General features: G+C 46.7%; 1 protein-coding gene across 1 annotated transcript in view; it reads left to right on the forward strand.

Moving 5' to 3' along the window:
• Window positions 1-14,550, forward strand: part of PATL1 (PAT1 homolog 1, processing body mRNA decay factor) — a 104,271-nt gene that overhangs the window by 12,264 nt on the left and 77,457 nt on the right. The window contains exons 2-3 of the mRNA XM_082268306.1: window positions 2,664-2,754; window positions 7,708-7,901. Of these exons, the coding sequence (XP_082124432.1) occupies window positions 2,664-2,754; window positions 7,708-7,901 (285 nt within the window). The remainder of the gene's footprint in view (window positions 1-2,663; window positions 2,755-7,707; window positions 7,902-14,550) is intronic.

Genomic DNA, 14,550 nt, shown 5'->3' on the forward strand with positions numbered 1-14,550 from the left:
AAGGTTTTGCAGGCTGCTGTTTAGTAGGACCTGATTCTCTTTGAGGGTGTATTTGTTTTTTTTTTTTTTCAGGTGGGCTCCAGTTGTTTGAGCCCCTGTTGCCTGGTTGCCTAATGTTTAGCCTTGGGAATATTTTTGCTGTTTCCCACCCCTCACTGCTCCTATTATAAACCTCATTCAATAAACTGTGCAGAAAATCTCTATAGATATAATCAAAATCATTAAAAATACATCAACTGTGCCAAAGTGTTACGTGCAATATAGTGACAAAATATGTGCAAATTTAAGAGTCCATATATCGCTCCATTAAGAGTCCATAAAGTGCTGTTGCTTGACTTCAGTGATGAACCAATACATGTGCAGTAGGTGATCAAGCCCTGCTCCCCTTATGTGTCCCCACTCACCAGAGCAATGATGGGTATTGTGGATGATTATATGATGGATCCCCCCCGCACTGGCAAATCATCCACAGAAGTTAATTGATCAAAGTGAATGCCTCCAAGAACTCTCCACCGTCGCAGAACATGAAATCGATAGACACTCCATGGTGTAAAAACGTTTTAAATCTTCCAATAAGCGATATCCACTTGCATAAAAAGTACAGGCTGTTCCTTTATTCAGACCGGTGGTTAGCAAGGAACAGCATGCGTTCCACCGGGCGGATATGACGTCAGACGCTGGTATCAAGCTTGACGCGTTTCGTCCCTCCCACTGGGCGTCATCAGAAGTGGCTGGAGAGGCTGAGCTGGGTGCTGATCCAGTGTTATGGTTGGATCCACACTCCATTTTCGCGATCTCGCCAGAGCCTGGATCGGCTCTGTGATGTCAGCAGACTTTAGCCTGCTGTCAAAATAAACTGCACTCCTGTGATCCATAGGAGTTGTAGAGCCAGACGAGTTTTGAATGTGCTTCTTTTAGTGAAGAATCTCAACTCCATAAGAAAATCAAGCTCCCTTGGGCCTTGTAGATGACGTGGTGATTATATGCATTTTCTTTAGGCTTGTTTTTCCCTTTCTCACCTGGACATCCTGCAGGTAACACACTTCCCGTCTTGGCATGACAACACTTTTTATGGAAAGATGAGCATTTTCACCCTAGAAGAGTTTCTGTTAGGACTATAGATGTCTCCCCCTTCTCTTCTTTTGCATAACATGTAGGGGGTGGCCATTCTAAATTCCACAGAGAGACCTCTGACAGGGCTGATCGCCATGTTTGAGAATTTATTGCAGCATTGTCAGCTCACTTTAGGAAGTCAGAATCTCGCTTCGTTTCTGGCAGGATCAGCAGTTAATATTATGCATTTTTTTGAACAGATCTAGCAAAATGCTTTCAGTGGCATCATCACTGTGCTGCACATAGCGTGAGCGCTATGGGAAGGGACCTAGCAGGTCCACCCACTACAACAGAATGCTTGCAGAAAACTACAGGAGTGGGGCAGATACAAGACTGGTCACCCTGCTCAATGAGAGAGCAGCATTGATTGCAGGAAACTCCTTGTACAATGAAAAGGATTCGCACTGGATTACTGCACAGATCTGGGAAAAATACACAAAGCACACCAAGATACAAGAGTACACATCTCTTTTATTTAGACAATATTTACTTATCCCATAGTTCAGCTTTACATTTAAATCATTTTAATTCTGTATGCTTATCTATGAAGGATTTTTTAAATAGTTTAAAGTTGGGTTTATTACCTTAATGCATTTATGCATTAAGGCAAAAAACCTGTGTACAGCTCCCTTTTATACTTAACTGAGCCCAATCTCGATCCAGCACTGTGCCTAAGAGCAGCGTCTTTCCTTACTGGGATCGAGGCAGCAGCGGGAGCCATTAACCAGGCTATTTTTTGTTTACTTCCCTTATTGTTTATGTAACGAAGCCTCAACCCACACTGTAATTGTGGACTTCTGTCAGTATATGGCTTCCTCCCAGTCATGGAACATATATACCAGATTTTCCCAACCGCGAGATTCTGAGTACTGCAATCTCTCCCTTTTATTGAACAGTTTCACACTCCATTTATACACACATGAGCACATCCCCCTCCTGATCAAATGACCCCATCAGGTCAGGGGTTGCCTGATTACATTATCCTATGCAGATGAATTGTATACAGAAAGAGAATTAACCTGAACTAATTATCTAGACAGAATACACATCCCACCTCATTGCACAAACAATAAGGAGAGAGCCTGTCTGACATTGAAGTTCAATACACATTAGCATAAGTGTAAACGCAGACCCCATTTGAAGCAATCCAAAGCATTAAATATCTCTTTCCCAGTGACAGTGAGTACCGTCATGGTTTTATATCCTTATTGTTTTGTATCATCCTATGATCCAGCTGCGTTCTCCAAGTCTTCTTGGGTTTTTTTAGTTTTGAACTTTCTTACTCCTTTATGATAAACATTTGGATTGAGCCCCATATTGTACGATAATACCAGAGACTGAATCTTAAAACCATATTAATACCCACAAATTATCACTTTTAAATCTCAGCGGTTGCTGTCTTGCAGAACAGATGTTTTTTCATTACACATGAGACTTGCTGATTGTATTGTGTAGCTGAGGCTGATCAGATAATACAATATTAGGTCTCCCTACATTGATCCTACTGTCTTGCTGCTAAATTGCTGATTTCATTCATTGATATTTTTCAGTCTCTTGAGGATGGGGATGGCTTCCCGGACCTCGAGGAAGATGAGGAAATCGACCAGTTCAATGATGATACGTTTGGAGCAGGAGCGATTGGTGAGTGACCAAGCACATCTGTAGAAGGAATGTGTGCAGGGTCCTAGACGGACTGTTATTTGATCTAAATTACTAATAAAGCCCCGTACACACGCACCGATTGTTGGCCGACCGATCCGCCGTCTTTTGTCCAGTGTTGTTGTGTTGGTTGAAATGTGCTCTAGACTGCACACGAATTTTGTCGGCCAACAACAACCAACTTCAGAAGTGATGTCATGTTCTGGTCTATTTTTCGTGTTTTTGTCGGCCGAAATCTGTACTGACTGACGAACAATCGGCTGTTCTGTTGTTGGCCAACAAAAATTTTATAGCCTGCACACCAGATTTTGTTCGGCCGAAAAGTCTCAGTCGGTTGTCGGAAGCATCATACTAACAAGCCAACAATCGACCGATCGGACGTTGGCTGAAAATTTACGGCCAACAATCTGTGCGTGTGTACGGGCCTTTAACACTCAACTGAAGGCTAAGCAGTGATATTTCATTTTCCAGTGGATACTGGAATGTTAAAGTGGTTGTATTCCCCCCCCCCCCCAACAAAAAAAATACCCTGCAGGACGATGGCATAATGTGCTAGTATGCATCGCATACTAGCACTTTATGAAATACTTGCCTTAGAACGAAGCCCCGACACGGTCGCCCGGACACCGCTGAGGGAGAAGACATGTTATCTCTGCGTCTCTTCCGATTTCGGGTCCTGCGCTATGAGTGGCCGGAGCCGCGATGACGTCGCTCCCGTGCATGCGTGCTGGAGTTCACTTTTCCGGCAGAGATCCAGTAAGATATGCCGGACCTTCAGAGCGCATGCGCCGCTGCTGTCAGCGGCTGCATGCAGGGTGAATATCTCCTAAACCGTGCAGGTTTAGGAGATAATAATTTTACCTACAGGTAAGCCTTGTTATAGGCTTACCTGTAGGTAAAAAGCGGAGTATACTACCACTTTAAACCACCTGATGGTTTCCTTTCCTACATCTCTCAAGGACTCTTTTAGTGAGATATCTGAGTGGAGTTACCAGACCTACACACTTGTTGTGCCCCATTTTAAAGGGTTTTCACTCTCCATTCTGTTTTTTTTTTTTTCACACGTTTATTTTATATTGTGTAGAATTGAACAGTCCAGCATTTTCACGGTACCTCAGAGTATTTACACAAAGCCAAATATCTAGTTTGTGTAAGCTGGCCTTTCTGTTTTCAGTGGTTATTATTCAATTTTTCAAGACAGAAAAATATTTGAGCGCTTTAACAATATTACATAGATTTGCATCATACAATGAGCATTTCAGAAAGAGTATTTTGCCATCTTCTGACCCGCACTAAGCTGGCCCTTTCAAGGGGTAAGTGAACTTTCTGAGAGAACCGGTGAAGGGGTGTCTCCACTCCTAGGGGATGTCTTTTGGGCTTTGTGACCTCTTGAAGTCAGGAATTTAGACGACTAGATCTGCAGCTAGATGTCCAGAGGCTGCAAGCTGAAGATTTGCTGCTTTTCCCCCTCCATGCTTTGTGCTCGAAGATATTTTTGGATCCACGAACAAGCAATTTTCCAGCCCTGGAAAGACTGCTCTCCCAAGGAGCCATCATGCTCTTTATGGAGGAGGAGAGATATCTCTGCTTCTATTCCAACATGTTTTCAGTTTCCAAGCCAAATGGGTATGTCTGGTCTATCAGGGTTGACACTTGATTTAAATCGACTTGATTTAGATCATCATTTCTAAAGAGTAGCTGTCATCTCTGTCCCGCAGCGGCTCTTCCTTTTGAACCACTGTTGTCTCACCGACAGTCCCATTCACTTTAATGGGACTGCCTTTGATACGGCAGTGATACAACAAGGTGAGGGACGTGGCGGCAAGTGGATTCCTGCTAACAGGCACTGCCATTATGGATTTGAAATGACAGGTGCTCTTTAACTGTAAGAACTTATTCTTGCTGGTAGTTTGAATCTTTAATTTGCGAACAAAATTAAGGTTTCCTATTTAGAATAAGCTGTCAGGTTAGTAAAACAGCAATATCAGAACTGATTCAATCATACAGTTTGTGGTGTACATAAATTGCAGAACAATGGGATAAAGGAATATTCCTTAACTGTTTTATCTCATGGTTACTGTGAAATTGTGTGAATGCATCAATGCAGTGCATGTTATCTTAGCTTGCAGAGCTTGGATTCATTGAACCAAAAATGTAAATGTCTCTATCGTCCATCGACAGATGCAGCCTCCTCTCCATGAGCTGAGTGGAGTTATGCTGTCGCCTGCAGGAGTAGTCTAGGCAGTACGTTGGTACAAAACTTTTAAAATGTTCACGCCCACGGGGCTGTCCCTCCAGGCATAACCCCCACTGCCACAGCCCAGCACATCAGTTTGTTTCTGCCTAGAGAAGGAGTAGGACTTGGGTTTCCTGCTGGGACTCCGGTCTCAGTTTTTTTTATTCTTTTCAGAATGTTTTCTTTTTATTTCCCTTTACTCACTTGCTAGCTAGTGTTCAGGAAAGAATTTTCCTGGTAATCTACAAGCAACGATGCCGGCTGGGGCTTCGCACTGGATAATCTAGATCCTTATGGTCTCCCCAGTCTGGCCTACGAGCTTGAGTAGGTTATAGTTCCGACCTAGGCCTAGCCATGACGGTGTCCCTTTTCCGGATGGGGGCGAGCCTGCTAGCGGATGCCTTGCAGCGTACCCCTCGGCTGGCAGGACCCCCACTACAGTTGGGAGGCAGTCTGCCCGGAGCGGAGCCCACCCTGTCCATGGTATGGTGACTAAATGTGCCCCCCTTGTCCCTGCTGGCCTTGGGGGGATGTGGGCCCTCTCCTGGGGATAATGGGTATTGTGACTCCCAAAAGATCCCCCTGGCCTTCCCGGCCTGTGTCCTACCCTCACCCCTTCCCTGTCCCTGTGATGGCTGTGTGTCTGGAGCGCCTGGCACCTTGGGCTTGCTGGTTCCTGTTGTGGTTCCTGATGCTTTCATGTGTCGGTCCCTAGCTGCATGGTTTAGCCGTGGGCGCCGCCATCTTAAGTGTGGGCAATGTGAATTTTTCCCCATAGACTTGTGTGGGGCAGCCATTTTCCCTGTAGCTTCCTATTGATATGTATGGGCATCCATCTTTATGTAGCCCTTGTGCTATGCTGAGCAGTGTGACCTCCCTTCCTGTCCATTTGTTTCCTGCTGCTGGCCAAGGTCACTTCCTGTCTTTCCCTCCATGCTGCTGGAAGAATTGGGAGGACGGTTTGTCTGACGTAGTAGAGTACTTGGGGTCCCTGCGGGCATATTCCTGCACTTTCTGCAGTTCAGTTTAGTTTAAAGGGGTTCCCTGCAGATCGCTGCGATCGGTGGTGTGGATAATGTGATCGGCGCTCTTAAAGCAACAGTACTCCGTTTTTTGTAATATGGAGTCCCAAACTGTGCAATCACCCTTTAGACCCACTCTGTGCGACTCCCGGACAGTCCGGATTACAGGCAGCATTGTAGTGGGGTTCACCCTTTGTTTTGGTTTTTGTTGGCCTTGTTGCTGTGTTGCCACTCCTCATGTTCAGTACTTTGGGGCATCTCAAGTAGTAAATATGAAGAGGTTCTGTGATGTACAATTGAGAAATTATGATTTTTGGTTTACCCAGTAAATCTTTTTCTGAGACTACATCACACATCACAGGACGCAGGGATCTCTCTCCTTTTTATTTGTGTTCCTCATTGCTTACTCCAAAACTGAGGCTTGGTATGCTGAAAGGGGGTATGCCTGGACTGAGAAATCTATTGATATTTTTTTTTTTTTCCGGCACAGTGTCTATTTACCTGAAGGTGTTAGTATAACTAAAGTAGTCATGAATATGAAAAAGCCTTGGGTCATATGTTGCAGTCCAAAAATTGTACAGGTATCCAAAAATCCTAACATCGTCAGCTGCAGCTTGGCAGCCTTATTTATATAGATAGTCCTTCTACATCTTCCTCCTTTTATCCAATGTTTTATATTATTCTCTGTGATTACGAACAGCAAGCCTATCAAAATTGTGCAAAATTAATTTTCTAATGAACTTTTCTAAATCGAGCTCCGGTAAGTAAGCCAAATAACTTTCCACACAATTCCAACACCTTGTATATTAAAGCATTGAATGTGACATCTTTTAAAATATCAAAGGTGAATCTTTTATTTAAAAAAAAAAAAAAAAATATACACACACACTTACCTGCTCTGTGCAATTGTTTTGCACAGAGCAGCCCAGATCCTCCTCTTCCCTGAGTGGCCCGTAAGAAGCCACTTGCTATGGTGGCACTTGTGCATGCTAGCTTCTGAGCCCTGCTATTTGTGTCATTACTGGCTCTTTCCAAGCCAATGAGGAGGCAGAGACCTGGGAGAGCAGCCTCTCTCGTGCACATTGCTGGATCAGGCTCAAGTGCGTTTTTGGAGGGGCTGCGGGGTGATCTGCATACTGAAGATATTTTACCTTCATGCATAGGATGTATGAAGGTACAAAAATCTTCAGCCTTTAGAACCACTTTAAACCTTCACTGCAGGTGAATCTTTCTGGTGCATATGTTTTAAATGACAGTATTTGATTCAACTACAGTCAGTGTTTGGAAATTGTCACATTCATTGCAATATAAATATGCCCCTTAAGCAAAAATAAATTGGCCGTGCAGCTAAATATTAACGTAAGGGTCACCTGAAAAAGTGCTCCTGTTGAGTATCAGTTTTTTTTTTTTTATGCAGAAACACTTTGGCTTCCCTTTGTTGGCGATCATTACAGATAATATGGCCTATCATCACTGTGTTGCAAACAAGCAGTTGCATATTATACGGTTCTACACAATTTCAGCCTCTGTTAATGCTGTTTTGTAACTGCAAAGTGATAAATATTTCTGTATTGGTGTCCACTTTTTTTGTTTGTAGCAGCTGGTTCAGCTTTCCTGTAGAATTGCAGAAGGTTGTGATAACTTCTAACATTGAGCAACGTCCTCTCTTCTCTGCAGATGATGATTGGCGGGAGCAACATGATCTTCTGGCAGAGATGGAGGAGAAGCACACAGACTCTCACCTTTTGGCCAGAAGCTCCCCCCACATCTCTGATCCACTGGGGGAGCAGCAGGAGGAACTGGAGCACAGCCTGAGCCAGCTGGTGAGGGAGATTGAAGAGCCAGCCTTTCCAAGGGGGTCACGCACTCAGGTAAGTGGGTGATAAAGAGCCTATGTAATTCCCCCTAATCATTAACAGACATAAAGTTGTTTTAAAGGTGTTTTCTCTTTCGTTCATTGACTGACACAGCTCCTTATCTTCTTGACCATTGGGTTATACTGCCCCCTACAGGAGTAGGACACTAGGCAGTATAAAGCTTTACTACGCTTATGGGGAAGTCCCAGGGGGTATACCCCCACTCTCAGCTATAGGTACTGTTTTTTTCTGCCTAGTCAGGAGTAAGGACCTAGTTCCTTGCTGGGATCTCTGGTCCTGGCAATTTTGTCTTTTCAAATTGATTTTTTTCTCTTTTTATTTTGTTCCTGTGAGAATCTGCTATCAACTGCCGGACTGGGGGACGGACTGGATAATCTAGATCCAGAAGGTCCCTCCAGTCTGGCCAGCAGGCCTCAGCTCTGCGCCAGGTCAGCCGCAACATAGCCCCACTGGAAGGGGGCTGGCCTGCTAGTTAAACGTCTTGTGAGGGTGCATACAGCCTGGCCTCGTCCTGAGTCACAATGTTCCTCCTGGCTGACAGCCACCCGATGGAGCAGTGGTCTGTCAAGAGCGGTGCCCACGATGTTCCTGGTATGGTAAGTAGCTGTCCCTCCCCCACCCCTGGAGGGTTTTTGGGTTTAGACATGGGCCCCTCCCTGGGACAGTGGGACCCACGAGTTTCTCTCCCCAGCCCCTAAGTAAATTTGGTGGTAAGTATGGGTCTTCAGGCCCCCCCCCCCTCTCCCTGGGGGAGTTTGAGCTGGCTTTTGCCACATGCTCTTAAGGGGGGCTTGTTGGAGTTGCTGCTGACCGGGTTTTTCCTGGTGCACAATGGGGGGTTGAGCAGGTTTCCCTGCTACCCTGGGGGTTGGTGACTAGGGCAGGGATCTCCTCTGGGATCCCTGCTGCAGTTGTTGGGCTGAGTAAATGGATGGTTTGGCATCCGCGCCTCAGGCGGCCGAGTTCAGCCCCATATTTAGGCCGCAGCTTTGCGTCCTACTGGTCAGGAGCTATGTGGGGCAGCTCCAGTGAGGGTGGCAGAAGCCACTACCCTCCGTTTTGGGCATCCGCCCTCCCCTGGGTGGCCGGTTTCCGCTGGGGCTCGCGCCCAAGAGGCTGGCGGTCCACACAAATTTAGTCCGCGGCCTACTAGGCCATGCGGCCTTGGAAGAGGTGGCGCTGTGGTGGCGTTTTTTATTTTTTGATGGCAGCCATGCCACCATTATTGAGTAGGGCACCTGCAGACTGCGGGACAATCGGGGTACCCTGCCTTCGCGTCTGCGTCACAGCGGGTGGCCCCCTTATGTGGTCCTATTATGCGGGCCTCTATGGAGGGGCTCTGAGTGCGACCCCCCCCCCCCGCTTTGTTTTTTTGCGGGGTCCAGTAGGTGGCCCATTCGTGTGCCCTTGGTTGGTGTCCCCTTTTCGGGATCGCAAACGGCGCCCCTCCCTGATTGTTTTCCGGGTGAGCTTAGTATATAGTGCCCCCCTGCCCTCCCCTGCCTCATCTGTCTCATCAGATCCTGAAACTGTTTCGACCGCCACGGACGTGAGTCACTCTATGTCCACGCACCATGAGTGCTCAGATAGTGAGGAGGATTCCTCTGCTCCTCTAGCACGCATACAAAGGCGCTGGTGGATCCACTAATTGTCAGTGTGAAACTTTTAAAATGGGGGATGCGATTGATTCCGGTTGAGGAGTCCCCAGCCTTTAAAGATCCGACTGATAGGAGGACAGAGGCTCTGGCCCACCAAATGTTCACTGTGGGTGGTTCGGCACTTAGGCCGGTATTTACTATTGCCCTGGTGTCGCAAATTCTGACCGAGTGGGCTAAACGTTTACCCTGGGACCTGGAGGGGAAACTACTTCTCCCTGCCTTTGCGGAGCTGGTGGATCAGTTGGTCCAGGGGCTACAGTTTATCTGTAATGCCTCTTTGGATGCGGCTCCTTTGATTCTAGGCTCAGCAATGGTCCTTCGGTGTATTATCTGGCTGAAATGATGATCTGCGGACCAGACTTCTAAGAAGGCCTTATCTGATCTCCCCCTTGTATGGGTTTGCCGGTTTGGAGCTTCCTCGGATGGCATCATTAAGGGTCTCACAGGGGGAAAGAGTACTCTTATTCCGCAGTCTACCAAGGGCAAGGAGCCCCGTCGTAGTTGTGGGCCATTCTTCTCGGCTCCTAAGAAGCCTTTTCGTCCCTCAGGGTCTCAAGACAAGGAATCAAAGCCCTGCAGGGCCTCCACCGGAGGTTCCAAGAGGACCTGGTCTGGCAAGCCACGAGCGGGCTCTTCCAAACCTGCGGACAAGGCTTCCTCTGCATGAAGAGGCACGCCCTCACCTGTATCTGGGGTGGAGGAACGTCTTCGCTGGTTTCCGGATCTGTGGACCTCCCTATTACAGGACAAGTGGGTCCACAAAATCATTCGGTCCGACTACAAGATCAAGTTTTGGTCTTATCCTCCGGAAAGGTTCTTCCCATTCAACCTGCACTTGTCCCCAGATCGCTTATGGGGTCTCTTTGGGGCAGTGCAAGACTTGTTAGTTCAAGGGGTGATGGTTCCGACTTCGGATAAGTTTTCAGGGGTTTTACTCAAACCTCTTTACAGTTCCCAGGAAGGAAGGCAGGGTACATCCAATTCTGGACCTCAAGGCGCTATACTGCTTTGTACGGGTACAGAAGTTCCGAATGGAGTCCATTCGCACGGTATTGGCGTCCCTACATCAGGGGCATTTTCTCACTTCTATTGACATAAAGGACGCCTACCTTCACATTCCAATATGTGCCGGTCATTAGCGCTTCCTCTGCTTTGGCAGGGTGAGGAGATCTATCAGTTTGTGGTGTTACCCTTTGGTCTCGCCTCCGCTCCTCAGGTCTTCACAAGTGTTGGCCTCGGTGCTAGCATTGTTGTGTCAGTGGGGGATCGCGGTACCTGGATGATCATCTTCTTCGAGTGGAGCCTCTGACTGCACTGATTGACAACTTGGAGATTACTCTGCAAACTCTGATAGAGTTTGGTTGTATTCTGAGCCTTCAGAAGTCTGCTCTGGTTCTTTCCACAAATCTGGGCTATCTGGGTCTTACTCTGGACTCAGCCAGAGTTTCTACGTCTGGAAAAATTCTAGACATTGCAGGAGGCAATTCTGCTTCTGTTGTCCAGCACACGGTCATCCCTACGGGCTTGCATGCGGCTGCTGGGCCTAATGGTGTCTACCTTCGAGGCAGTTCTGTTTGCACAGTTCCACCCAAGATCTGTGGAAAAAGATTCTGGTGCAATGGGACAAGAATTCATGATCGCTAGAGGTGGCTTACTTCTCCAGCACTTCGACAGGGAAAATCCTTTGCGGCCATGGTGCTATAGGCTGGGTGTTCAGTGTGCCCCTGTGCCTTTTTAAAGAAGGTGTGGGCTCCTTAGAGGTATATCTGCCCTACACCTATACATTTAAATGCATGTGTTTCCATTTTTGGAGACTCGCAGAATTTAGAGTTAGGACCAGAGATAATGGGGTGCCTTGTCGGGGGTCTCTGACTTACGCATGTATTTGCAAATGTGTGCAACTAAACCCTTGTTTTTTAACACATGCTGTTGGACAGGTCAATTTGGTTGGCCGCAGACTGGTCGTTAAGGAGAGCTAGTAATCTTTGTGTCTTTGTTATATGCATTGCCTTTCCAATGCTCCTTGCTGCAGAGACCAGTTACAGGTGTGGGCAGTAACCATTTGTTTGAAAATACTTTCTCCCCCTGTACTTTACGGTTATCACCACCGATGCCAGGGAGGCGTCCTCAGAACAGATTGTGCTCCGGAGGTCTGGACTCTGGAAGAGTCCAGACTGCTGATTTAATGTACTGGAACTCTGAGCGATCAGACTTTGTCTGGATCATTGGACAATTTGTCTTCAGGGGTGTCCGGTAGGAATTCATTCTGACAATGCCACAGCCGTGGTCTATGTCAATCACCATATGTCAATCACCAAGGGGGCACATGAAGTAGCCAGCATTCTAAGGTGTGCAGACCGATCGTTGCAGCCCTCTCTGCTGTACACATTTCAAGGAAGGTACAGAAGTTTGTGGCGCGGTTTCCGGATCCTCTGGCAGACGCCACAGACACATTCTAGTGGCTTCAGACTGGCCTCCCAGGTCTTGGTACCCCGATCTGGTATGGCTGGTCGCCAATGCTCCTTGGAGACTTCCTCTCAGGGAAGGTCTGCTGTCCCAAGGGCCAATCTTCCATCCTTTAACCACTTTACCACCGGAGGATTTTGCTGTCTTCCATCCAGGCCACTTTTTGCGATTCGGCGCTGTGCGACTTTAACTGACAATTGCGCGGTCGTGCGATGCCGTACCCAAACGAAATTTTCGTCCTTTTTTTCCCACAAACAGAGCTTTCTTTTGGTGGTACTTGATCACCTGTGCGATTTTTACTTTTTGCGCTATAAACAAAAAAAGCGTGTTTATTTTGAAAAAATAACAATATTTTTAACATTTTTTTTTATATGAAATCCCCCCCAAAAAAATGTAAAAATCCAAATTTTTTATAATTTTTGGCCAATTTGTTTTCTGCTACATATTTTTGGTAAAAAAAATCGCAATAAGCGTATTTTGATTGGTTTGCGCAAAATTTATTGCGTTTACTAACGAAGGGAAAGATTTCTGTCATTTTTGGTGTTTTTTTTTTTTTTTTTAACGAGTAATGGCAGCAATCTGCGATTTTTTATTTTTTATTTTTTTTTTGCGGGCCTGCGACATTGCGGCGGACAGATCGGACCCTTGACTGACATTTTTGACACTTTTGGGGTTACCAGTGACATTACTGCAGTAATCAGTGCTATATATATGCACTGTTACTGTAAAAATGACACTGGCAGTGAAGGGGTTAATTTTATTGGAGAGGGAGGGGTTAATGCATGCCTGGTGCTTACTGACGTGTGGGGGGGAGGTGACTTTGTGAGACAAGGACAGATCGGATGTCCAGCTATGCTGAACACTCCGATCTGTCACTCCCTGTCACTATGGAGATCCGCCCGCTCTGTTTACACAGGCGGGAGGATCTCCTCACTCGATTCCCCGACGATCGGGGCAGAGAATGAAAACAGCGGGAGCGCGCCTACAGGGGGAGGTCTACGTCGCTGGACGGGATCGTGCCACTTTGCCGCAGTACGCTCCATGTGAGCGGTGGGCAAGTGGTTAAAGTTGCTGGCTTTAACGGTTTGGCTGTTGAAAGCCAGGTGCTGAAGGATAGAGGTTTTGTCTGAATCTGTGATTCCTATTTGAAGCCTAGAAAATCTAACTCCTAGGAAGATCTACCATCGTACTTGGAAGACGTACATTGTGTGGTGTGAGTCTTTTGGGGTTTCCCCTTTTCCTCCAATGAGGGGTTGAGCAGCGCCTGGCCTTGGTTACCATTAGGGCCAGGTTTTGGCTTTTGGGGGTTTTCTTTCAGCGCCCATTGGCCACACATTACTTGGTATGTACCTTTTTTTGTTGAGGGGGTTAGACACTTGGCTCCTCCAGTGCGGTCTCCATTGCCACTGTGGGACCTCAATTTGGTTCTTCAGAAACCTCCCTTCGAAAGTGTTAGGGAGGTTCCCCTGCTTACATTGTCCCAGAAGGTGGCCTTTTTTGGTGGCTATTACTGCTGCCCTCAGGGTGTCGGAGCTGGTGGGGTTGTCTTGTGGTTTACAGGGATAAGGTGGTTCTTTGTCCCTGTCCGCGTCGTTTCTTCCAAAGTTCGTCTCTGATTTCCATTTGAATGAAGACATTGTGTTGCCTTTCCAAGTCCCAGGCGTAAACATCCTAAGGAAATTGGCTTGCATTCCCTGGATGTGGTTCAGGGAATCAGGGTGTACCTGACGGCTACGGAGTCTTTTAGGAAGTCAGACTCACAATTTGTACTCGGACCTTTCCGATGGACCTCAGAAAGGGTTGTCTGCTTCCTCTGTGACCATTTCCAGATGGATCAGACAGATGGTGATTCAGGCCTATTCTATCAATGGTCCGGTTCCTCCTTTCCCTGTCAAGGCACACTGTACTTGGGCGCTCAGTGCCTTCCATCATCTGGTGCTCGGTGACGCAGGTTTGCAAGGCGGCCACCTTGACGTCGGTGCACACTTTCACAAAGCTCTATAAAGTAGATGCTTCATTTGGCCGCAAGGTTTTGCAGGCTGCGGTTTAGAGGACATGGTCCTCTTTGAGGGTGTATTTTTTTTCATTTGAGCTCCAGTTTTGGTTGAGCTCCATGTTACCTGGTTGGCTATAGTTTAGCCTTGGGAACTTATTTTTCGCTATTCCCACCCCTCATGTTTTAACACTGCTTTGGGACGTCCCAATGATTCAGAAGATCAGGTCTGTCGATGAACGAAAGAGAAAATAGGATTTTTGACTTAACGTAAAATCCATTTCTCTGATGTTCATTGACGGACACAGCACCCTAACCCCTCTGTGGAGTTGTAATTCTTCTGACACTGCTTGTAACAAAACTGAGTACCGATGGCAAAGAAAGAGAATATACCCCCAAGGACTGCCCATAGGCATAGCCAGACTTTTTTTCTGCCTAGTGTCCTACTCCTTTAGGGGGCAGTATTACCCAATGGTTAAGAAGGTCAAGAGCTGTGTCCGTCAATGAATATCAGGGAAATGGATTT

Source organism: Pelophylax lessonae (assembly GCF_965119305.1).
Source record: "Pelophylax lessonae genome assembly, chromosome: 9".
In the NCBI taxonomy this organism is placed as follows: domain Eukaryota; kingdom Metazoa; phylum Chordata; class Amphibia; order Anura; family Ranidae; genus Pelophylax; species Pelophylax lessonae.